We start from the raw sequence: 23,424 nt of genomic DNA on the forward strand, positions 1-23,424 counted from the left end.
GGAGGGGAGCGGATCCTGTCCAGTGGCGTCTACACCATCTTCTCCTTCACTGCTGACACTGCCCTCTGAGTTAATGTGAAATATAACGACAAGTAGATGTTCATCTGACGAGATGTTCAGGGCATGGCTCAGTGGTGACTTGTTTTTGTTCAGGTTAAACTCCAGGATAACACACACAGTATACGCAGACATTTCTTACTCTTGGCTATACGATATGAATTGTATATAACCTTTATTTATATAGGGGAGACACACTGAGACCAAAGCCTCTTTTGCAGATGCACCCTGTCCACAATCCAGTCAGGCAGCTTATATAGTGGTAGTTTACTAGGTCTGCTGCTCCTCTCCTTGACCAGCCATTGTGTTGACAGATAACGGTGTCTCCAGTCAAGTCTACGCTGATTCTGCGGTTTGTGACATATTACCCTTCCATCACGTATACAATCCGAAAGCCTTTTTTCATACCCAGATGGATTCACACAGACGACGACCAAAGTGTTGAAAATTCTACAAAATGTTTTATTGAAAAGCCAGACAGGACAGTAAGAACAGTACAATCTCAGTAGGGAATGTGGGCTTGTTTATTCTCTGTAAAAATAAAGCTTTCCGGAGCACTGTGGCCTCTCTCTCCCAGTCAGTCTGCAGAGGTAGGTGTCTTGCATAACCTGAGAATCAAACTGGCGTCGCCAACGAAAGAGGAAAAGGGACTGGCCTCCATCTCTACCTCCCTCACTCTCTCTCTCTCTCAACCTCCCTCACTGAGGTGTTCTCTCTACCTCCCTCTCTCCCTCCCTCACTCTCTCTCTCTCTCTCAACCTCCCTCATTGAGGTGTTCTCTCCCCCTCTCAGATCTACAAGCATCGGGTTGGCCTGCTGAGGATGGTGGATGGTCTACTCTCCAGCCCTGCTTTGTAGATGGGTCAAGAGGGCAGAGAACCAGGACACAGCCTAGAAGGTGTTGAGTGCACCCACAATGCAAAGTACCAACAATGGTCCGCACCAATCAGATCCCAACAGCCTCTTCACATTAACCAATCAAACTCAACGATAATCCAGTAAGTGTATTGAAGTCATTTCAAGTATTGAAATTGATGAAGAGACTTTACAGTGGGGATCTTCTTTAAACATATATAATCTGTGGGAACGACCACCTCCATCTTGTGGTACCCCAAAAACACTGGACTTTTAACATTCACAAAGTTCAACTCCTGCACAGCCGTGAAGGTTCAGAGGTGAGTATTCTCTGAGTTTTGTAGCACCAAGACCGTAGTTACGTCCGTCACATGATCTTGGAGCCACAAAGCTTTCAGAATTGTAAAAAGCTCAACCCTGGATGGTCCAAGACTGCCATCGAATCCTTACGACAAAACCAAAAGTTCAAAGTTCACAAGTAGGAAACTGAACACCCTGGGTCTGATGCTGGTGAGAACACTAGAATACAAAACAGGTTCTTGAACTTTGACCCAGACATGGACGCCCCTCAGGTTTCCCTCAATAGTCACTGGCCCACCTCCACCCCCCCCACTCTCCTCTCACTGACTTAAAAGTATTGGATTGATGGAACCATGAGATGGGTGATTTCCACATTTCTGACATCACCAGCAAGAGTCAGTGCGCAGGGTAGAGACCAGGGGAGAGGCCAGGGTGAGGAGGAGGAGGAGGAGGAGGAGGAGGAGGAAGAGGTGGTGGAGGGGGAGGAGGAAGGTGGTGGAGGAGGTGGTGTTGTTCTCGTGGTATTAAAGCTGAAACTAAAGAGCCAGAGAACCACTGTGGCTAAGAGAGAGGGTTCGGACGTAACAAGTTACCAGGGGAGGCTGCTGGAGGTAGAAATCAGAGGACGGGCTCATTGGAATGCATGCATCCTCCGATTTCTACCTCCAGCAGCCTCCCCTGGTGCTCTGTCACGCTGACTGCTGGGTTGAGGCTACCGTTATCGTTACCGGGTGAATGACCTGACTCCATGGTTACATCCATGGTTACCGTAGCGGTGACTGGCACCCTGTTCATCCGACTACGCCCAGGTGAAGGTTCAGAAGACGACGCCACGCAGCGCCCAGACAGACACGGGTGGACTAGACCAGGAATGAGCGCCTGCCAGGTGGAATAGAGAACCATTCCAGTTCTATACGCTGCGTTTCTATCTGAGGTGCTTGTGAGCCTTTCACCTGACTGACTGAACACAGGTCAGGGAACTGGGGGGGCCACGAGGGGAGGAGCGGACCCCCGAAAACAATCATCATTCTTGTACAGAAGGTTGGCAACATGAGAAAGGGAGAGGGAGTGGGGGAGGGAGGGGGAGGGGGAGGGGGAGAGAACATGTCTACATTCATCAGTTCAGCACTCCACCCAGGTTCACCTCTGTCCCACATCTGCAGCCACTGGAAATGCGTAAAGTACGGAGGCATTTTTATTCATATCGACACAGAGTGCGTTCGCATCACATTCTGTTTTTCCAGTAATAAGAGTATTAAAGATCGCCGAGGCCCTGTTCTCAGATCCAACCACAGCAACAACAACAACCACAACAACAACAACAACAACCACACAGGGATTTCACTCCTCTGTTCCGTCTGCCTTTTACTCAGAAATAAAAACGTAGCCTGACTTCCTGTTGACGGTTTGCTAAGAGTGAACAGAGCCGTGGTGAGGGCTGGAGGACCTTAGTGAGACCACCTGCATTGACAGCTGGTCCGTGTATGGTACGTCCCCCCAGGATAAACACACTCATTAAGCCTGTATGGTTTGGTCCAGATTCTCCTCTCCAAAGATGAACGTTAGTGGTTTAAGGAGAGCTTGAATAACCCCCCTCCCCCCCTCCCAGTACAATACCCTCCCCCTCCCAGTAAACTGCAGCATCATCATAATGAGGGCCCTGGCAGAGAGAGAGAGAGAGAGAGAGAGAGAGAGAGAGAGAGAGAGAGAGAGAGAGAGAGAGAGAGAGAGAGAGAGAGAGAGAGAGAGAGAGTGGTGTCTGTCTGTGTGTGTGTGTGTGTGTTAATGCCCTGCTAGTTGTGCTGTTAGACAGCGAGGCTACAGTACGTCAAAATCGCCGCATCTTCAATAATCTGCATCTGATGAGACTTAAACTCTGAACACAATCAGTCAAAAGCTAAATTTTTACATGGAAACAACTACAACTGCAGTGGTGTATGTAGGAGGAGGAGGGAGGGGGGGGGGGGGGGAGGGCTGTAAAAAGTACATTACAGTCAAACTGCTGAGTGACAGCTGACTTGGACCACAGATATGAAGGTGGTAAAAAAGGCTGAGAGGCAGGAAGTGCTCTCCGCAAACCAGGAAGTGCTCTCTTGCAAAAACCAGGAAGTGCTCTCTGACAAAGCCAAACTATTACAATGTACTCTCAGCGACACAAACAATCAGAACTGTTAAATCAGAACTAGCACACAATAATATACTGCCCCCCCCCCGCCCCCCCCACCACCCCTGGTCCCCTAGCCTGGATAAGACCCAATCCCAGACTAAAAAGCATCTTTTATGGAGAGTCTCTATGGAAAGTGCTTTCTAGTCCAGGACTAGTCCTAATCTCTGTCTGAGAGCCCCCCCCCTCCAGCCCAGGCTCTGTCCCCCCCCCCCCCACAGCCCAGGCTCTGTCTGGCTCAGTCATCAGGTTGTTGTGTGGTGGCGGGGGCCTCTGCCTCTTCGTCCTGCCCCAGTTCAGGTGTAGAGGTCTGCTGCATCTGCCCCCCCTCCTTCTCCTTCTCCTTCTCCTCCCCCTCCCCCCCTCCCCTCTCCCTCCTCCAGCCCACCAGGCCCAGGCCCGGGCCCCGTGGCCGCCTCCTCCTCCCCAGCGGAGGGCTCTCTGGGCTGGGGGTGGGGGCTGGGGCTGGGGGGCTCCTGGAGGACGCCCAGCCTCTGGGTCAGGTCGTTCCTCTCCCTCTGCAGGGCTCGGCACAGCTTCTCCAGCCTCTCCAGCTTCCCCTGCAGGGCCTGGTAGTGGCTGTCCCTCAGCGTCTTCTACAGGACACACACACAGGACACCTTCTACACCACTAGACAAACACCCACACAGCATTCAACATCTATTATCTTATTATTAGTACTACTACTACTAATAATAATAATAAGAGTTGGTTCATTGATTTAGGCAATTCATGTCTGATCCAACACCAGACACCCACACCAACACCAGACACCCACACCAACACCAGACACCCACCAGACACCCACACCAACACCAGACACCCACCAGACACCCACACCAACACCAGACACCCACCAGACACCCACACCCACCAGACACCCACACCCACCAGACAGCCACACCCCCCCCCCCCCCACACACACACACACCTCCTCAGCCATCTGGAGGAGCGCCTGGTTGTTGGTCTCCCACTTGTTACGCCACAGAGCCGTCTCCTTCTCCAACTTCTTGATCTTCTTCGTCATCTGGAGAGCCAATCAACACGGAGCATGGACATGAGGACCAATCAGAAGGGAGGATGGGGAGGAGAGATAGTGAATGAGGAAGTCTTCAGAATACAGTTCAACCTGAGTTTACTGATGAAACTGAGATAGGGCTTTGAACTGAAGTGACTCATGCAAATATAAGTCACTATGGCATCAGAAGATATTCATAAATAACATTTTAAAATAATGAAATGAAAGGTTTCCTGGTTGTTCCTGACCTTCTCCATCTCCTGTCTGAAGGTGGTGAAGACCTCGTTGCTCTTGGCCAGCGTGGTCTGGAACTCCTCAAACTTGTCCATGTACAGAGACAGCTGAGAACACACCACACACACCACACCAGCATCAACAACGGGTTCTGACTTCTAGTTCTAGTTCTGACTTCTAGTTCTGACTTCTAGTTCTAGTTCTGACTTCTAGTTCTGACTTCTAGTTCTAGTTCTGACTTCTAGTTCTAGTTCTGACTTCTAGTTCTAGTTCTGACTTCTAGTTCTAGTTCTGACTTCTAGTTCTAGTTCTGACTTCTAGTTCTGACTTCTAGTTCTAGTTCTGACTTCTAGTTCTAGTTCTGACTTCTAGTTCTAGTTCTGACTTCTAGTTCTAGTTCTAGTTCTGACTTCTAGTTCTAGTTCTGACTTCTAGTTCTAGTTCTGACTTCTAGTTCTGACTTCTAGTTCTGAATTCTGGTTCTTAGTTCTAGTTCTGACTTCTAGTTCTAGTTCTGAATTCTGGTTCTTAGTTCTAGTTCTAGTTCTGGCTTCTAGTTCTAGTTCTGGCTTCTAGTTCTAGTTCTGAATTCTAGTTGTGGTTCTTAGTTGTAGTTCTGAGGTCATATGGACCCGTCCTCCCCCAGGTACCTGTTGTTTGAGCTGGGTCTCCTGCTCCTTCATCAGCTCACACTTGTGTCTGGTCTCTGTGGCGTCCTTCAGCAGCTGGACAACAGGAAACACACCATGTTACAACATCTGGACACACACACACCACGTCACAACATCTGGACACACACACCACGTCACAACATCTGGACACACACACCACGTCACAACATCTGGACACACACACACCACGTCACAACATCTGGACACACATCTACAGATCAACGGCAACAGCAGCTACCTACACAGGCGACCCACCACCTCCCACCTCCTCCTCCCCCCACCGTCTCCCACCTCCCCCCACCACCTACTATAGTAGTAGTATAGTAATAGTAGTAGTATAGTAGATAGTAGGAGTATAGTAGTAGTATTAGTAGTATAGTAGTGGTAACTCACAAAGTCCCTCTCCCTCTGCTGGTTCTCCTCCACCTCTCTCATCAGCTCAGCCATCCTCTGCAGCTTGGCGTCCACCAACTGCTGCTGCAGCTCCTTGTGCTTGAACACCTTGTCGATGTGCTGCAGGGACAGAGGACAGGCCATCACCATCACAGGGGTGTGTGTGTGTGTGTGTGGGTGTGTGTGTGTGTGTGTGTGTGTGTGTGTGTGTGTGTGGAGGGGCTAGGAGGTGTAGGGGCTATGGGCTAGGAGGTGTAGGGGCTAGGAGGTGTAGGGTGTAGGGGCTAGGAGGTGTAGGGGCTATGGGCTAGGAGGTGTAGGGGCTAGGAGGTGTAGGGGCTAGGAGGTGTAGGGTGTAGGGGCTAGGAGGTGTAGGGGCTATGGGCTAGGAGGTGTAGGGGCTAGGAGGTGTAGGGGCTATGGGCTAGGAGGTGTAGGGGCTATGGGCTAGGAGGTGTAGGGGCTAGGAGGTGTAGGGTGTAGGGGCTAGGAGGCTACAGTGTAGGGACTAGGGGCCTAGGGGGCTACGGTGTAGGGGCTATGGTGTAGGGGCTATGGTGTAGGGACTAGGGGCTAGGGGCCTAGGGAGCTACGGTGCCGGGGCTACGGTGCCGGGGCTAGGGGCCTAGGGGGCTACGGTGCCGGGGCTAGGGGCCTAGGGGGCTACGGTGCCGGGGCTAGGGGCCGGGGCTGGGGGTTGGTGTGTCCTACCTCCTCCCTGAGCTCGTACTGCTCGATGAGCTTCTTGAGCTTCTCGGCCAGCTCCATGTTCTCCTGGCGCAGCTTGGAGTTGTGGGCGTTGTGCTCCTCCATCTGGACCTCGATCTCCTTCAGGGTCATCTGGAAGTGCAGCGTCGCCTCCTTCCTCCGCTCCTCATACTCCCGCGAGCGCTGGATGTTCTCCTCCTGAGAGAGAGAGGGAGAGAGGGAGGGAGAGACAGAGAGAGGGAGGGAGGGAGGGAGAGGGAGAGAGAGAGAGCGGGAGGGAGAGAGAGAGAGAGAGAGAGGGAGGGAGGGAGAGAGAGAGGGAGAGAGAGAGAGAGAGAGAGAGAGAGAGAGAGGGAGGGAGAGAGAGAGAGAGGGAGAGACAGAGAGAGAGAGAGAGAGAGAGAGAGACACATTAAGCTTACAAACTTACAGGGATGTAGTGGGGGGTTAATGTGCGTAAAGACATTTCTACATGTACGGTACACAGAATACACAGAGAAGTAGAGAAGTCAATATATACGTTCAGTTCCTGATATGACCGCATATTTCAGCCGGGCTGCTTTTGACCACCAATCCTGTGAGCGTTTGAGGTGGCAGACAGATCGGTGCAGACGGAGACGACGCCATTTTGGCACCAAAACATTCCATGGCGATAACATTCAACTTTAGGTAAAGCATGCTAGTGCGTGGCCTGGGGTGGTCCAGTACCATGGCCTGGGGTGGTCCAGTGGTCTGGTACCATGGCCTGGGGTGGTCCAGTACCATGGCCTGGGGTGGTCCAGTACCATGGCCTGGGGTGGTCCAGTGGTCTAGTACCATGGCCTGGGGTGGTCCAGTGGTCTGGTACCATGGCCTGGGTGGTCCAGTGGTCTGGTACCATGGCTTGGGGTGGTCCAGTGGTCTAGTACCATGGTCTGGGTGGTCCAGTGGTCTGGTACCATGGCCTGGGGTGGTCCAGTGGTCTGGTACCATAGCCTGGGGTGGTCCAGTGGTCTAGCACCATGGCCTGGGGTGGTCCAGTGGTCTGGTACCATGGCCTGGGGTGGTCCAGTGGTCTGGTACCATGGCCTGGGGTGGTCCAGTGGTCTGGTATCATGGCCTGGGGTGGTCCAGTGGTCTGGTACCATGGCCTGGGGTGGTCCAGTGGTCTAGCACCATGGCCTGGGGTGGTCCAGTGGTCTGGTACCATGGCCTGGGGTGGTCCAGTGGTCTGGTACCATGGCCTGGGGTGGTCCAGTGGTCTAGCACCATGGCCTGGGGTGGTCCAGTGGTCTGGTACCATGGTCTGGGGTGGTCCAGTGGTCTGGTACCATGGCCTGGGGTGGTCCAGTGGTCTGGTACCATGGTCTGGGGTGGTCCAGTGGTCTGGTACCATGGCCTAAAGTGCACACATATGCGGCACCACTGTGTAAACATTTCAAGGCAAATTAACCGATATATGTAATACTGATAGAGTAACTATCTTTATTAAACTATATATGTAACACTGATAGAGTAACTATCTTTGATTGCCAACGACATCGTTGTTAAAACTAACATGACAGCATTCCTCAGTGAACTCAACGTTTTAGCTGGGATTTTTTTGAATGAATGAATAAACCTCAGTTGAGTTTATCCAGCACCACACTGTTCAAACATCCTGGGGAGGTGAGGTCGTTACCTTCAGGATGTTCTGATCTGAAACCCTGAGGAGAATCCTGGGGAGAACCCTGCTGAGGTGAGGAGAACCCTGCTGAGGTGAGCTTGTTACCTTCAGGGTCTTGTTGTGTCTCTGCAGCTCCCGGCACAGGCTCTCCAGCTTGCTGCGGGCCAGGATGGCCTTGCTGTGCTCGCTCTGCAGGTGCACCTTCTCCTTCACAATCTGAGACTGCTTCTTCTGCAGCGCCTTCACCTGCTTCTGCATGCTGCGGCTGTCCTCCAGCTGAGACACACAAGCACACGGTACGATACCTTAACACCCTGATACCTCACACCCCCTCTCCTCCTCTAGGGTTTGGGTTAGGGTTAGGGTTTGGGTTAGGGTTAGGGTTAGGTTACGGTGCTGCTAGTGCTTACCAGATCTGCATACTTCTTACACAGAGCTGCCAGCTTCTCCTCGGGACTGGCCAGTGTGTTCAGAGCTTGCATCAACAGGAGAACCTCTTTACCTGCAGCAAAACACGGGATTGGTCGGTGAGTAACCTATCGTATATGTTGAGTTCTGGGGAGGCTAGTGGAGGTAGAAATCGGAGGATGAAACACACGAGTTTGAGACCATTCCTCATTCCGTTCCGTGCATTACAATGAGCCCGTCCTCCGATTTCTACCTCCAAAAGGCTCCACTTGTTGAGTTGCTGAAGAGAAAAACAACTCAACCAAAACTTTACGAAAACCAAAGTATGTCCTCCATTTGAATAATTCTGATTGACTGATTGGTTGATTGATAGGTTGACTGAATGAACCTACCGAAGCCTTTCTGGTCCTTGCACTTGACGCCCCCCCCGGGGTCCAGTTCTCCGTCGCTGGGGTCGATGGGGCAGTCCTCCCTGCCCGGCGTCTCCCCCCTCACCTCCTCGCCAGCGCTGCAGCAGCCTCCAACCAGCCTGAACACCCCCGCCTGCTCCTCCTGCTCCGGGCTGTCCAGGGCTGGGGGGGAGGGGGACTCACTGCCCCCCACCAGCCCCCGCGTAGCCACCTCCAGCCCACACCCCCCCGCAGCCTCCATGTTACTGGTCCCAAACTGGCAGAGAGGAAGACAGGGGCGGGAGATACGGTCACATGGTCATGTGGGACAACAACAGTTTGTTTACTAAACTGACATAGTATCCCCAATGCAACTGTAAGCAATTGGTACTGGCTAACAGTTTTGGTAGAGCAAGTCCTTTTTGGAAGTCTAAGTCCATGTCCTGAGCAATAGTCAGGGGGGCTACGAATAACGAGCCCCCCCCCCCCCCTGTAGCTGGGGAGAATGACCACGTGGTCGACAACTGACCCCAGACCAGAGAAGCACCGCCACATGGACGCAGCAGAACCACCTGTCCTCACAAACACACTTAAAACCGGGAATATCCGCTCGGTTTTCAACCATCTGATCAGAGTCATGGTGCCAGGATCTGGCCTAAAGTTGGACATCAGACTCCAACCCAACTTCTTACAACATAATCTAACACGGAAATTGACGTCGTTTCCCGACTGAGAACAGAACAACAATAATGTCAAGTACTCGAAACGCCGGCAAACAACACGGCGACCACAGTGGGGTGACAGGAGTGGTTTTCAACTAAATAAGGCACATTTTCTGACCTGCAAACATACTCTTTCTACCCATAAACACGCAAACCTGATAAGGACCAGTGTGCTGCTAGTTTATGGTCCGTACAACTCAAACTACGACTTAACACACTGGTGATTAAATACAGATGTCAGCGGTCAATCTAGCCTTGTTTCTTATCAACAACTGACACACCGCTAGCTAGCGTTAGCCACACGAGAGTTAGCTGGCTAGGTGGACGAGATTAGCGACTAACATCCAAACATGCAGTCAGAACCAGCAACTCACTCACCCACAACCACAACCACGACCACGTCTGACAGTCTGACGACGGGTTCGTGGGGCTCCACTATGAATGTAAGCGGAGGTTATTGCGCGGCGTCAGGTCGTCCAGCTCCTCTGAGCTCCTACAGACCTGTGTGTGTTCGGCAGGTGCGACCCCCTCCGCCGCTCCGCCGCTCCGCCCCGCCGCGCCGCTCCGCCCCGCCGCTCCGCCGCCGCTCACCCGGCTAGGCTAGCTGGCTAACAACCTGCCTAGCGAGTCACTGCGACCAACTTCCTTAGTAAACAACACTTTTTAGCGCACCTGACGCTGTCTCTCTTCCGACTGTAACTTGCTAGAATCGTACAGAAACGTAGAAATAAGTTTGTATGTTAATACGACAAGTGGACGCTGCTGTAAAGCGGTGAAGTGTCACATCGTACCTGAATGTTTTCGCTCAGGTCGACTGTGTCGCTGCGGTCGGAGCGCGTCGCCATGATGTGACGCAACAGCGCGACGTAACGAGGGGGTTTCAGGGAGAGAAGTGTTGGAAACTGGGGGGTACTTTTCTATTTAACTAACAAAGTTTCAGTGTAAAGTCATTATCCCTATGTATTTAGTAGTTATCGTTATATGTCGTTGTATAATCACAATTTGTTGAACTCATAAACTACGGAATGTAGGAGGTAAAGAAGTGTAAAGAAGGTAAAGGTAAAGAAGTGCAACTTCTACAGAACAGGTGTTGGTTCGGACACTGTCCAGGACGCGTATCGCCTTGTCCCCCGCCCTGTCTGCTGTGCACACATAGACTAACAATAAAATATCTTTGACATAGATAAATGAAATCTTTATTCTGAGGGTAAAAAGCACCATATATAAACATGACAGGTTGCAAATGGTGGTTGCAATCAGAGCACTGTGTCTATAAATGACTCTGCTGACAGTAAGCCAAGTCCTGCAGATGAGTACCCGACTAAGGAAGGGAAATAAATGATCGATCAAGTCCTTCACACTTTGACATGGTGAGACATTTAGACACAAATACTTAAAGAAGTACATTTAATATGGGGAAACAGAGGACCGCTGTAGCAGCACAGAAACAAGCGTTATTGCATAGTTGTTTACACCCCAGACCAATTATACAGGAATTCCATTTAAAAAAAATAACCAATAGCATGGTATCCAAGGAACGAGTAGTATGGAATGGTTGTGAAACTGGGACAAAAACACATGCAAACTATTGTCAATCACCTCTTAATGCACAACTGGACTGAGCTCACTGTGGCCTACCCAACTAGACTAATCTGTACAAAGTAAACAGATAAAATAGAAAGAGAGCAAAAAGAAAATGGATGTATTTTCAGAACTAGACCTCCACCGTGACACACCCTCTGAAGCACAATCAAAGTGTTCTACAGTATGTGTTGGTAAGCAACAGTTCATCGGAGCGTTTAATAATGTCTAGTCACTGGTAGTTCTTGTTCCTTCAAGGTGCTCTGTTTCAGAGATGCGGGTCTGTGGGGAGGTACTCTCCCTCAGAGTCGTTCAAAGACCGCCATTTTGGCACCACAATCACACCTTCCATGACAGCAACATTCCAATCGAACACAGAATTGGAATATTGTTGTCGTAGAATGTTAGGTGCCAAGATGGAGGCCGGTTGACTAAGCCCTGTGTGATTTACATGTGGCTCTGCTCTGGTCTAACTGTCAGACTGCAGCATCTTCTCGATCTCCTGGTCCCACTGGTCGTCCTTGCTGTCTGTCACCACCTCGTACTCCTGAAGCTCCTGCTGGATCTCCTTCTCCCAGTCTGCAGGTTCATCTGGAACACAGCAACAATACACACAACTTATATAGCATGAATCACTAAGTATACTTTACTAGTATATAGTATAGTACCTTACCTTATACATTACAAACTAAAGAGAAATATACTATTTATCTCCTCAACAGACAGATAGGAAACCACAGACACATATTAAAGCCGGATCCTAGACTAAAATACATCTTCAATGGAGACTTTTTTGTTTAGTCCAGGACTTAAGGCTAGGCCTAGACTTAATCTGTGTCTGGAAAACCGGCCCAATATGTTCCATCTATTTTAGTGCTACACTTGAGATCATGTCATTTACAACCAAGACTCCAGAGCTCTCCGGAGGGAGCTGCATTAGTCCCTCTAGAGCTGAGACTAGAACTAACCCTCTAGAGCTGAGACTAGAACTAACCCCCTAGAGCTGAGACTAGAACTAACCCCCTAGAGCTGAGACTAGAACTAACCCTCTAGAGCTGAGACTAGAACTAACCCCCTAGAGCTGAGACTAGAACTAACCCCCTAGAGCTGAGACTAGAACTAACCCCCTAGAGCTGAGACTAGAACTAACCCTCTAGAGCTGAGACTAGAACTAACCCTCTAGAGCTGCAGCCTGGTCCTTCTTGTCCAGCACCAGCTGCTCCATCTCCTTGCGCAGGTCCTCGTGGTCGATGCTACAGGAGTCGAAGGCGTCGCTCACAAACTCAGACACTCCCGGGCTGGTGGAGATGTCCTCCTCCTCCTGCTCCTGCTGCAACAAGGACTACAGTCAGACAATCACCTGACTGTGACTGCAACAAACAGGTACATGTGTAAAGTAACAGAGAATATGGAACAGTATAAGTGCCTTTGTTCATAGGGCATGATTCTAACACACACACACACACACACTTCATGACTCACCTCCCCGCTCTTGGGTATGTCCTTGATGGTAACAGGAGGGGTTTTGGGTCTCATATGTTCTGCATGACAAAAACACATCATTTCAAACAGACGCTATTAACTTCCCTCTGCTTCTCGAGCATCACATCAAATGACACAACGGAACAGGAACAGGAACTGGAACAGGGATGGAACAGGAATGGAACAGGAATGGAACAGGGATGGAACAGGGATGGAACAGGGATGGAACAGGGATGGAACAGGGATGGAACAGGAATGGAACAGGAATGGAACAGGAATGGAACAGGAATACTCTCTTCCCCAGCAGACTGCTGCACTGCACTAGAGGAGCTCACCAGGATCCAGGAAGCTGCACTGGAGCTGTAGTAGAGGTGGTTAGGAACCACACTGAGACATGTAAACTCCAGTGTTGGACCTTGAGGGTGTCCTTTAGGCCTAATGGTAGAAGGGAGACCCAGGTTGGGACCCTGACCTTGGGTACCTGTGAGGCTGACGTCCTCGGCGCTGACGGGGTCCTTCTCCTCGTCACGGTGGTCCGCCTGCTGCTGGGCAGCCAGGGCCGTCAGCTGGGCCGACTGCTTGATCAGAGACACGCGGTAGAAGTAGTTCCTCCAGAACGCATCCTCCTTCACACTGAAGACACACACACGCACGCACGCACGCGCACACACACACACACACACACACACACACACACGCACACAAGAAAACAAACAAACATGGAGTTACTCAACTGAGCTGGATATAAATGGATGACATTTACATGAATGTCACAAGAAATTGTGACATTCATGACATTGATATCAGCCAGAAGGCTCTTATATGGACAACTAACTGACTCAGATTGAGCTGTATTTAAACGTGACTGGTTGGTTATGGATGCTGCGACTACATTGGTCGGTGATGGATGCTGTGACGTGATTGGTTGGTGATGGATGCTGCGACATGATTGGCTGGTTATAGACGGTGCGATACGATTGGCTGGTTGTGGACGCTCACTGTTTGGGCACCAGGTCGAAGCGCATCCTGTTGAGCAGCTCGTCCTCCTGCAGCATCACCATGGCGACGGGGAACATCTGCTCCGAGTCGAAGGTGAACTGCACCCCGGCTGGAGGGTCCCGCAGGAAGTTCCTCCTGTCCTGGAACCACAACACAGCAGCACTATAAACACTGTGTGGCTGGGTGGGTGTGTAGGTGTGTGTGGGTGTGTAGGTGTGTGTGGGTGTGTAGGTGTGGGTGGGTGTGTAGGTGTGGGTGGGTGTGTTTGTGTGTGTGGGTGTGTTTGTGTGGAGAAATCGGACATCGGGTTCATTGTAATGCATGGAATGGAATGGAATGAGGAATGGTGTAAAACGTGTTTGATTCCATTCATTTCACCGAGCCCGTCCTCCGATTTCTACCTCCACCAATAGTATGATGTCTGTCATCTGGTATAATACTGCATCAACTTTGAGCCAAGTCATTTTTACATCTTCACACACAGATAATAAACTTATTGTAGAGATGAATAACTGGTGAATGGAGGGTGCTGGAGGGTCCTACTTACAGCAGACAGAGCCAGAATCTGCTGCTGCATTGTCTCCTCCTCATTGTAACCCACCCAGGGAGGCACAGCCAAGTCTGAAGGCACAGAGAAGGAAATGTGTTCATTCCATAACACATATGATACCTGTGAACCTGTTTCTACAGGATCAACATTGGCTAGGTATGTAGGTATGTACTGTATGTATAGGTGTATAGATTGTATGTATAGATTGTTTCTACACTAACCAGATTTTTTGGCCTTTTTCTCCTGGACAAATTTTTCTTGTTCCTTTTGGAAATCCCCCAGAATAGTCTGCATAAGACACAAGCATGACCCACATGTCACAAGTCAGGAACAATAACACACAGCCTAAGAGATGTACAGCTCCCATTACCCTGAATTTCGCCCTGGGATAAATAATGTTTCTATCTATCTATCTATCAGAACCTGTCAAACAGGAATGAGAAGCACCTTGTCAATGATGCCTTCAATGTTGCCGTCTTCAACGCTCCTCTTGATGGTCTGAGCAGTCTCCGTCACAGAGTCCGATATCTTTTTGGTTGCGTTGCTGGCAAAGTTAAATATGTAGCCTGTATAGAAACAATAATAATAACAACAACAATAATAATAATGCATCTAAAATACATAATACATTTGGAATTGAGTGGTGATGCCTGTTCTCTAGACTAAGTAAGTCAATTTAATCTTGTTTAAAGTTAGTGTGTTGTTGGTAGTTTTGCTGTGGCTATCCTGCCGTAAGCTCTGGGACCTAGTTTCTGTTGAAAGCCAAATCTGTTTGATGCCAAATGCTGTCAATCTCCAGTAGGAGGGCCTGAAGCTATTCTGCAAGGTATTTAACTCCTACTTACCTTAGACTAGGACTTTTGGAATTGAGTAGTGAAACCTGTCTGGTCGTTAAGTGATCGTCAGGTGGGAGGGGCTACTGCCCTGCTAAGTCATCAGCAATCACAGAATCTGCACTTCTATCTTTTCGGTCAAAGAGCGGCAGCCTCCTGACACAAAGACGAAGGAGTCAATCTATGGAGTCCATCGAGGAAGGCCAAACTACTAAGTACTTTTATTCCATTTGATTCTTTTTTCACTACTCTGTGTGTATTGATCGCTACCTACATTTTGTATTGCCCATAAACCCTCTCTCTCTATACCGGCAAATATCACAATGTGCTTCCTCCCCATTCCTGTTATTTCATCCCTCGGGAGGACACATCGACGCTACGCCTCCCCTCGCAAACATTCCAATCTAATCTACCCACCATGCTCAACTGACCAAGGGCCAGCAGAGGCTCAGCTTACGCCTGCTTCATGTCCCTCCATTTCCTTGCCCTCACAGAGACATTGTTTACCTCGGAAAACACAGCTACTCCAGCAGCCCTCTCTGATGCCTACTCCTTTTCTCATTCCCCTAGACTCTCTGGTCGAGGAGGAGGCACAGGACTCTTCATCTCACCTAAGTGGTCACATAATGTCCTTCCCCTGTCACACCTGTTCATATCCACCTTTGTATTCCATGCTGTTTCTGTCATCTCCCCTGTCAAACTTCACATTGTCATTATCTATCGTCCACCAGGTCAGCTTGGCCACTTCTTAGATGAGATGGATGTCCTTCTCAGCTTCTTCCCTGAGGACGGCACACCGCTCTCACTACTGGGTGACTTCAACATCCAGTCAGAGAAGCTTCATTCGTCTGGAGTACTTGACCTTCTCTCCTCCTTCGGCCTTACCCTGTCCCACTCTCCTCCGACTCATAAGGCGGGCAATCAGCTCAACCTTGTCTTCACCAAATCCTCCCATACCTCCAACCTTACTGTTACCCCTCTTCCAGTTTCTGATCATCCTTCTCCCTTCCCCTCAAATCCTCCCCCTCCCAGTCAGTCTCTACCCACACTGTATCCTCTCGTCTCAACCTGCGCACCTTCTCCCTCACTGCTCTCTCTTCCTCTGTCTTATCCTCCCTACACTCTGTTGAATCCTTCTCTCTTCTATCCACTGATGCAGCTTCCTCCACCCTCCTGTCCACTCTTTCCTCATCCTTCGACTCTCTCTGTCCACAGATCTCAAGGCTGGCACGATCCTCTCCACGCACTCCTTGGCTGTCTGAAACCCTGCAAGATTGTAGAATAGGGCTCCGGGCAGCTGAGAGGAAATGGAGAAAAACCGGCCTCCCTGATGACCTAAAGCTTTATCTTTCTCTCCTCCTCAACTACACCTCATCTGCATCAGCTGCTAAAGCTTCTTACTACCATTCTAAAATTCAATCCTCTGCCTCTGACCCAAGGAAACTGTTCTCCACACTTTCCTCAACCCACCACCTCCTCCCTCCTCCCTGTCTGTGGATGACTGTCACCTACATTGAAAAGAAGGTTGATGACATTAGCAGCTTTCTCTCTACCTCTCACCAACACTGCTACCACTCTCCCAAACCCACTGTGCTACACCTGGTCTCTGGTTCATCAGCTCTTTCCCCCCTCTCCCCTGATTCTAAAACTGGTCACATCCAAGCGGGCTTGCCCCCTCGATCCTATCCATCTCCAAAGACCTCCTTCCGTTCCTTACCACCATAATCAATTCCTCTCTATCCACAGGATCTGTCCCAGCTGCCTTCAAGACAGCCAGAGTCAAGCCTCTTCTCAAGAAACCAACTCTTGACCCGTCTGCTGTCCATAATTACAGACCGGTATCCCTTCTCTCCTTCTTATCTAAAACCCTTGAACATGCTGTCTCTAACCAACTGTCTCACTATTTCCTTCAGAACAACCTCCTTGACCCTCACCAATCCAGCTTTAAGGCTGGGCACTCTACTGAAACTGCTCTCCTCGCTGTCAACACCTCCTCCATCAGGTCTCTGCAGCTCATCCAGAACGCTGCCGCCTGTCTGGTGTTCAACCTCCCCAAATTCTCCCATGTCACCCCCCTCCTCCGCACCCTTCACTGGCCTACCGGGCGGCAAAGGGAACAGCCCCTCCCTACTTGCAAGCAATGGTCAGCCCCAAAACCCCCCCTGCCCGATCACTCCGCTCTTCCACCTCGGCTGGCCGCCTGGCACCGCCGCCTCTACGTGGTCAGGACTGCAGTCACTCGTTCAGTCGTTCTGCCGTAGATTGAAGACCCATCTCTTCAAACTACAAAAAAAGTAATTCTTCCTTCTTCTAGCATTGTGACTGCCAGTGGCCCCTGGTCTGAGCATAGATTACTTTACCTTATGATGACTGTTGGATAGATGATTCACTTACTCAGACAAATGTATTTGTTGTAAGTCGGTTTGGATAAAGGCGTCTGCTGAATGCCATAAATGTGAATATAAAGTCACTACAAGTGTCAGAGAGAGACAGTCAGACCATTGTTGTTGTCACCTAAGTTTGTGTCAAGTTGACATGCACAGCCAAACACTACTAATCTGGTGTAAATCTAATAGAAATAAATCCCCCTACCGCTGAGTCCTTTGGCTTGCTGTGAGAGCTGTTGGATCGGGTCTCTCTCCTCCTCCTCCTTCTCCTCCTCCTCCTTCTCCTCCGCAGGATCCTGGTGCTGTTTGTTTACCTCGTTTTGGGCTTGAACAATCTTCTCCTCCGTCTCCGTCTCCGTCTCTTCCTCCACGACGACAGCCTCGTCAGCCGCGTCTCCCCCCTCCGCCGTCGACTGTGTCGGGTTCTCCAGGCCCAGCCACGTTCCCCATCCTTTGAACATGTTCGGTCCGTCGATAAAAACAGCGAATGTTGACAGAACGATCACAAGAACACATACATGTCCCACATCTGACGTCACCACCACAAGTACACTTCCGGGACTCTTCTTCGTGGGTTTTATACTGGACGTTGAGAGGGCACGTTACCGCCACCTAGTGGTACACCTCTGAAATATAGATATTACTGGATCAACAATGCTTTTAAAATTAACTTCCCGGTGGGTGTTTTAGATTTTTTTTTTTTAATCACACATCGCTTAGATAGGGCACATACTTTCTTCACCTGATGTTATTCGCTGCTTCCCTTTCCACACCCAGAGGTGGCAGTGACGTGCCTGGTGGTTGAGACAGCAGCACCGACGACACACGAAGAAGACGCAGCCCGACCGGAGTGATCAGCCGGCGATGTCACGTTGTAGTTCGTGAAAGAAACAGGGTTCTTAAACAGTATTAGGTAAGTTTATCCGTGAATACACTGATCAACTGATCATGTGACGAGACGCCGTTTCTTGTTTTTGAATGATGTAGCTAGAAGTATCGTAGTTAGTGTTTGAAATAGCTAGGCAGCCAGTGGACCAGTCAGCGTAATGGTCCTTCTGTTCAAGTCCAGTCCAAGACACAACATGTCCAAGACTCTTTCGCTTGCATATAGACAGCTTGTGCACGACGTGTAGCCTTTGTCATTATTATATTGCATTACATTGTTGATTGCTGCATTGTTGAGGAGCTCGCTGCCCTAAGCATTTCACTGCACCGTCTACGGCTGGATTCTGTGTATTTGATAAATAAAGTTTCATTTGATTTTTTCAGTAGTCAGAATGAAGACGCTCGTCGTGTTTGACTTCGATCACACCTTGGTGGATGACAACAGCGACACGTGGGTCCTCGGATGTCTCCCCGACCAAACCCTGCCCGACCCGGTGAAGAACTCCTACCAGAAAGGCCGCTGGACCGAGTACATGGGCCGGGTCATGGCCTACATCGGGGACCGGTCCGTCACCCAGGACCAGATCCGCAGAGTGATGGAGACTATCCCGTTCACGGACGGGATGATCGAACTGCTGACGTTCATCGCCAGCCATAAACACGCCATCGACTGCATCGTCGTCTCGGATTCCAACACGCTGTTTATCGACTGGATCCTGCAGGCCGCCGGAGTCCACGCCGCGGTCGACCAAGTGTTCACCAACCCGGCCTCGTTTGACGACCGAGGCTACATGGTCTTAGACTGTCACCACTCTCACCAGTGTAGCCAGTGTCCCGTGAATCTGTGTAAGAGGAAAGTCTTGGAGGATTTCCGTTGTAAACAGAGGAAGGGAGGTGTGGAGTATGAGAGGATGTTTTACGCAGGCGACGGGGGTAATGATCTGTGTCCGTCTAACGGTCTCCGGGGAACGGACGTGGTGATGCCGCGGAAGGGGTTCCCCCTGGAAAGGCTGCTGTCCAGACAGAGGGCCCAGGACAATGGTTCATCTCACCCCAAAGTCATTGGTTGGACAAGCGGCAAGGAGATCCTAGACGAGCTGAAAACATGTGTTCAATAGGGTGGTCCTAATGGACCTGAGCACTGTTATCATGAAGCTTACACAATGAAGATAGTATTTCCAGCTGATTATATAGTGTAAATTGTATATCTATTGTGATTCTAAAATGTAGTTTTTGCAACCGCTAAAAGTATTGGTCTGTCTCCAGATCTTATTTTACATATCACCCGTCACATGCTCAGATAAGGATGGATAGTGAAATTGCTCAGACGTCACTTTTACTATCTATGCTGCAAGTTGATTATTAATGTGTTTACAATTATGTATGCATCTTATCAGTTACATTGGGCGCACTACACGTCGATACTGATCTTAGATATGGGTAAATTGATTTTTAAAAGAATGTATTGAACTATTGATTTGATGACATCGCGGGTCGTAGTCTACATTTTAGGAAAACAAGGAGCTGTCGATCGTGTTGCGCTAGTTTAGAAGGAAAGAGCGGTACGACCACCGTGTTCTAGACCGAGCTGTCATGGTCGCAGACACTAAATGCTTCAAAAGGGACAATCCGAGATAACAGCAGGTGTGTGTGTGTGTGTGTCTGGTGGCACTGAAGCGCTCTCAGGAATGTGTGGCTCCAATAACATTGTCATCGTTAGATCAAGTGTGATTTATTGAAGATGTTAAATTGTGAAAGGAACGCAGAATCAGTGGAGATGACACCACATCACATCCTGTTTGTCCGTTTTTAAATCGGATGGTTTGATTATAATGTCACTAAATATGATTTGGAAATGTCAATGTTAACAGTACTGTATTAGTTAATTTCGCCATGAGCAGTTTGATCAATAAACCTGAGTGAGATCGTTTCCCGCTTCTTTTATTTAGTGTCATTGTCTTCAGCACATATAAGGCTACCCTTAATGTCTGCTCAGATCAAAGGGCTTATCACAATGGAAGAGTGACATACAATGAATTCTGATTCCCTTCACTGATTCCCTTCACTGAACCCATGGTTGTATACCAGTGGAGGCTGATGGAGGTAGAAATCGGAGGACGGGCTCATTGTAATGCATAGAATGGAACAAGGAATGGTATCAAACATGTAACAAACACACATTTGGTACCATTCCTTATTCCATTCCATGCATTACAATGAGCCCGTCCTCTGATTTCTACCTCCACCAGCCTCCACTGCTGTATACCTGTCACATGGTTGTTTCTGTGTTAATACTGTGTAGTAGGAAAAGAGTCTAGTCAACATCTCTCAAACGACATATTTCTTCCACCCGTCCTTTCCTTTCCCTCCACCAGGTGGAGTGAGAGAGGACAGGAGAGGAGGACTGCAGGAGCTTGTGTCACTCCTCTCCTCTCTGATAGGGTGACAGGTAGGTCACATGATCAGTCTACCTTCGACTTGACCAGTCCTATCAGAGACATGATGTGGATGTAGTCTGTTCCTATTGGAGGACAATGATAGCCAATCGAAGTTGGCACACTGATCTGGGACCAGGGTAACATTGATCACTGATTGGTCACTGACACTCACCATACACTAGAAGGCTCAATAACAGAAGTTGATAACATACTTATCATATCTGCTCACCCACAAAGCTTTTACACCAGGGGAGGCTGGGGGAGGCTGTCCTCCGATTTCTACCGCCACCAGCCTCCCCTGCTTTACACAAACAAGTTGTTGTTGTTTACAAAACGTTGCTCGAAGATGGAACACGACGAAGTATCAGGTGAAGTCACTGACTGGTGTCTGTTACTCAACACTGACTGGTGTCTGTTACTCAACACTGACTGATAGTGATGTGTGTATTTGTTTATTTTAAGGTTATTGTATAACTGAAATGTGAAAAGAATTTATATGAGTTTTTTTTATTTAGCCTTGTGAAATTTGTAATGTATACATTTCAGATTTTTTATTTCTTATTTATGAAGAATCACCAGTGTCAAAGAAATGTTTTACATGTGAAATGACCTCAAATAAAAAACCAATGACAGCCATTCTGTCCATGATGTCATTCATGTTGAGTCATCACTCTGGAAGCAGCTCAGACAGAGTTCTGGTAAGTTCCCGTTAGGGGTGGGGGGGCAGGGGGGTGGGGCAGGTGTGGTGGGGCAGAGGGGGTGGGGCAGGGAGGTGGGGCAGAGGGGGTGGGGCAGGTGAGGGGTGTGGATTGCAGTCAGGAGTGTTTGGGTGTGGGCAGGGGGGTGGGGTAGGGGTGCAGGGGGGTGGGTGAGGCCGGGGGGGTGGGGTAGGCTCGGCAGTCTCAGCATCCTGGCAGCCTGGCAGCCTGTGTGGCCATGCCAGTCATTTCCCCAGTGACTGCTCCCAGCTGTCCCCAGCACACATGCTGCCTGACCTGTCACAATAGCACCACCCCCCCCCACCCCCCTAGACACCCCCACCCCGGACCAGACTCCCCCCTCCCACCCAGGCCAGGCCAGGCCCAGACCCTCCCACCCTCTCCAGACACCCCCAGCCCACCCCCACCCTGGACCAGACTCTCCCACCGCCCCCCACCCAGGCCAGGCCCAGACCCTCCCACCCCCCCTCCCCCCCAGGCCAGGCCAGGCCCAGACCCTCCCCCCTCTCTAGACTCCCCCCCCCCCCCCCGCCCACCCAGGCCAGGCCCAGACCAGAGCACAGCGAGGGCTCAGACAGTGTAGCCTAGCTCTGCCTTCCTGCTGGTACACACCAGGCCGGGTCTGGGACGGATAAAAAGCCCAACATTATTGATAATTCCCTCATTCGGGAGATGAGTTCTACTAAGGTACTCCTGCTGGCTTGGACTTTCGTTGTTTTCGCAGGTAAGTTATGTGCGCGGCCCTACTGTTTTGTGTGTGTGTGCGTGGCCCTACTGTTTTGTGTGTGTGTGTGTGTGTGTGTGTGTGTGTGTGTGTGTGTGTGTGTGTGTGTGTGTGCGTGGCCCTACTGTTTTGTGTGTGTGTGTGTGTGTGTGTGTGTGTGTGTGTGTGTGTGTGTGTGTGTGTGTGTGTGTGTGTGTGTGTGTGTTGACTCTTCAAGAACACAATAGTCTTGATAGTGATTACTGGTTATTCAATCAAAGCTGAATCGGTATTTCAGCATTGCAAAGACAGTGAAGGTTTTAATTGAGAGACATCTTTCATTATGAATCAAATATGTAGGTAGACATATACTTTAGTGTATAAACATTCTATTCAGTGCTTTAAGCAAAATGTCTTACATCATTTAGCTGACGGGGAGTTAGAATTGAGAGACATCTTTTATTATGAATTAAACATATAAACTCAGAATTGAAGTTATACTTTAGTGTCTACACATACTATTCAGTGTGCTTAAATTATCTGAGACATGTTGTCTTAAATGATTGGCAGTTATAACAGCTTATTAATGAGTTATAACAGCTTATTAAAGGAGTTATAACAGCTTATTAATGAGTTATAACAGCTTATTAATGAGTTATAACAGTTTATTAAGGAGATAACAGCTTATTAAGGCGTTAGAACAGCTTATTAAGGGAGTTATAACAGCTTATCAAGGATTTATAACAGCTTAGAACCTGTGTAGAAGGAAAGAGCAGAATGATTGACAGGTGCAAGTGCAGCCAGTGTCTCTCCGTCTGTCAGAGCCTCTGGCGACCGGAGAAAGCTCACAACCTCCCAGCTCACAACCTCCCAGCTCACAACCTCCCAGCTCTGCTGGAGAAATATGTGGTGGGTTTTACATGAAGAAAGCAGCACATTCAGTGTCTGCTCAGAAGGAAACAGGATACCGGCGACCTCAGCCAGAGGCGGAGCAGAAATAGCAAAACGTTTCCCGAAATAAAATCTGAAAAGGATATGAGAGCTCATGTGTGAGTCCTGGTACCAGGGCCAGCCGGTGCAACCACCAGAACCAGGCTCAGTGATTATAGTTGGAAATCGGTGTTCAGGATTTAATACAAGCTATCAGGGGGAAATGATGACAGAGTAGGTTGTGGTATTTTGAGGATTGTGTTATAACAGCTGTTATAGGGGGAGGCTGGGGGAGGCAGAAATCGGAGGAAAACCTCCAGCAGCCTCTAAATGAGTGTGTATACTTCAAGCA

The 23,424-nt window shown here is 49.5% G+C and overlaps 4 protein-coding genes across 9 annotated transcripts in view; 2 read left to right on the forward strand and 2 right to left on the reverse strand.

Moving 5' to 3' along the window:
* Positions 1–504: 504 nt before the first annotated feature.
* Positions 505–9,114, reverse strand: txlng (taxilin gamma). 2 transcript variants are annotated; one of them, XR_014554798.1, is made up of 10 exons: positions 8,847–9,114; positions 8,457–8,548; positions 8,152–8,322; positions 6,405–6,599; positions 5,694–5,813; positions 5,280–5,354; positions 4,644–4,736; positions 4,309–4,404; positions 817–3,972; positions 505–724 (listed from the first exon to the last, which is right to left on the reverse strand). XR_014554798.1 is itself a non-coding variant. In XM_083691592.1 (9 exons), the coding sequence occupies exons 1-9, from the start codon at positions 9,103–9,105 to the stop codon at positions 3,673–3,675; spliced, it is 1,401 nt and encodes a 466-aa protein (XP_083547718.1). In that variant the 5' UTR covers positions 9,106–9,114; the 3' UTR covers positions 505–3,672. The 2 variants fall into 2 exon arrangements, 1 of the variants encoding a protein (XP_083547718.1); XM_083691592.1 differs by having other exon boundaries at positions 505–3,972.
* A 1,620-nt stretch (positions 9,115–10,734) lies between these two features.
* LOC310820088 (synapse-associated protein 1-like) lies at positions 10,735–17,931 on the reverse strand. 5 transcript variants are annotated; one of them, XM_083691598.1, is made up of 9 exons: positions 17,603–17,931; positions 14,625–14,743; positions 14,399–14,465; positions 14,175–14,248; positions 13,628–13,767; positions 13,110–13,261; positions 12,629–12,687; positions 12,323–12,470; positions 10,735–11,737 (listed from the first exon to the last, which is right to left on the reverse strand). In XM_083691598.1, exons 1-9 carry the CDS (start codon positions 17,856–17,858, stop codon positions 11,616–11,618), a joined length of 1,137 nt encoding a protein of 378 aa, XP_083547724.1. In that variant the 5' UTR covers positions 17,859–17,931; the 3' UTR covers positions 10,735–11,615. The 5 variants fall into 5 exon arrangements, with proteins under 5 accessions (XP_083547724.1, XP_083547723.1, XP_083547722.1 ...); XM_083691597.1 differs by having other exon boundaries at positions 12,323–12,473; XM_083691596.1 differs by having other exon boundaries at positions 12,323–12,476.
* On the forward strand, positions 12,496–20,206 carry phospho2 (phosphatase, orphan 2). The gene is made up of 3 exons (XM_083691600.1): positions 12,496–12,529; positions 18,175–18,310; positions 18,667–20,206. The coding sequence occupies exon 3, from the start codon at positions 18,675–18,677 to the stop codon at positions 19,398–19,400; it is 726 nt and encodes a 241-aa protein (XP_083547726.1). The 5' UTR covers positions 12,496–12,529; positions 18,175–18,310; positions 18,667–18,674; the 3' UTR covers positions 19,401–20,206.
* An 860-nt stretch (positions 20,207–21,066) lies between these two features.
* The window catches only part of LOC310819500 (acetylcholine receptor subunit alpha), a gene marked incomplete at both ends in the record, with an annotated part of 7,776 nt that continues 5,418 nt past the window's right edge, over positions 21,067–23,424 (forward strand). The window contains one exon of the mRNA XM_083690802.1: positions 21,067–21,088. Coding sequence (XP_083546928.1) covers positions 21,067–21,088 — 22 coding nt within the window. The remainder of the gene's footprint in view (positions 21,089–23,424) is intronic.

The sequence above is a fragment of the Argentina silus genome (assembly GCF_951799395.1).
Source record: "Argentina silus genome assembly, chromosome: 19".
NCBI classification, from domain to species: domain Eukaryota; kingdom Metazoa; phylum Chordata; class Actinopteri; order Argentiniformes; family Argentinidae; genus Argentina; species Argentina silus.

Excerpts from the sequence above, each read along its gene's own strand:
- LOC310820088 (XM_083691594.1), bottom strand. The coding sequence starts at position 17,858 with ATGTTCAAAGGATGGGGAACGTGGCTGGGCCTGGAGAACCCGACACAG. Across the intron at positions 13,262-13,627 it reads TTCGACCTGGTGCCCAAACA|TGTGAAGGAGGATGCGTTCT; the intron begins GTGAGCGTCCAC and ends GTGTGTCTTCAG. Across the intron at positions 12,688-13,100 it reads CAGCCTCACAGGTACCCAAG|AACATATGAGACCCAAAACC; the intron begins GTCAGGGTCCCA and ends TTTGTCATGCAG.
- phospho2 (XM_083691600.1), top strand. The coding sequence starts at position 18,675 with ATGAAGACGCTCGTCGTGTTTGACTTCGATCACACCTTGGTGGATGAC.
- txlng (XM_083691592.1), bottom strand. The coding sequence starts at position 9,105 with ATGGAGGCTGCGGGGGGGTGTGGGCTGGAGGTGGCTACGCGGGGGCTG. Across the intron at positions 4,737-5,279 it reads AGACCCAGCTCAAACAACAG|CTGTCTCTGTACATGGACAA; the intron begins GTACCTGGGGGA and ends GTGTGTTCTCAG. Across the intron at positions 4,405-4,643 it reads TCAGACAGGAGATGGAGAAG|ATGACGAAGAAGATCAAGAA; the intron begins GTCAGGAACAAC and ends TTGGCTCTCCAG.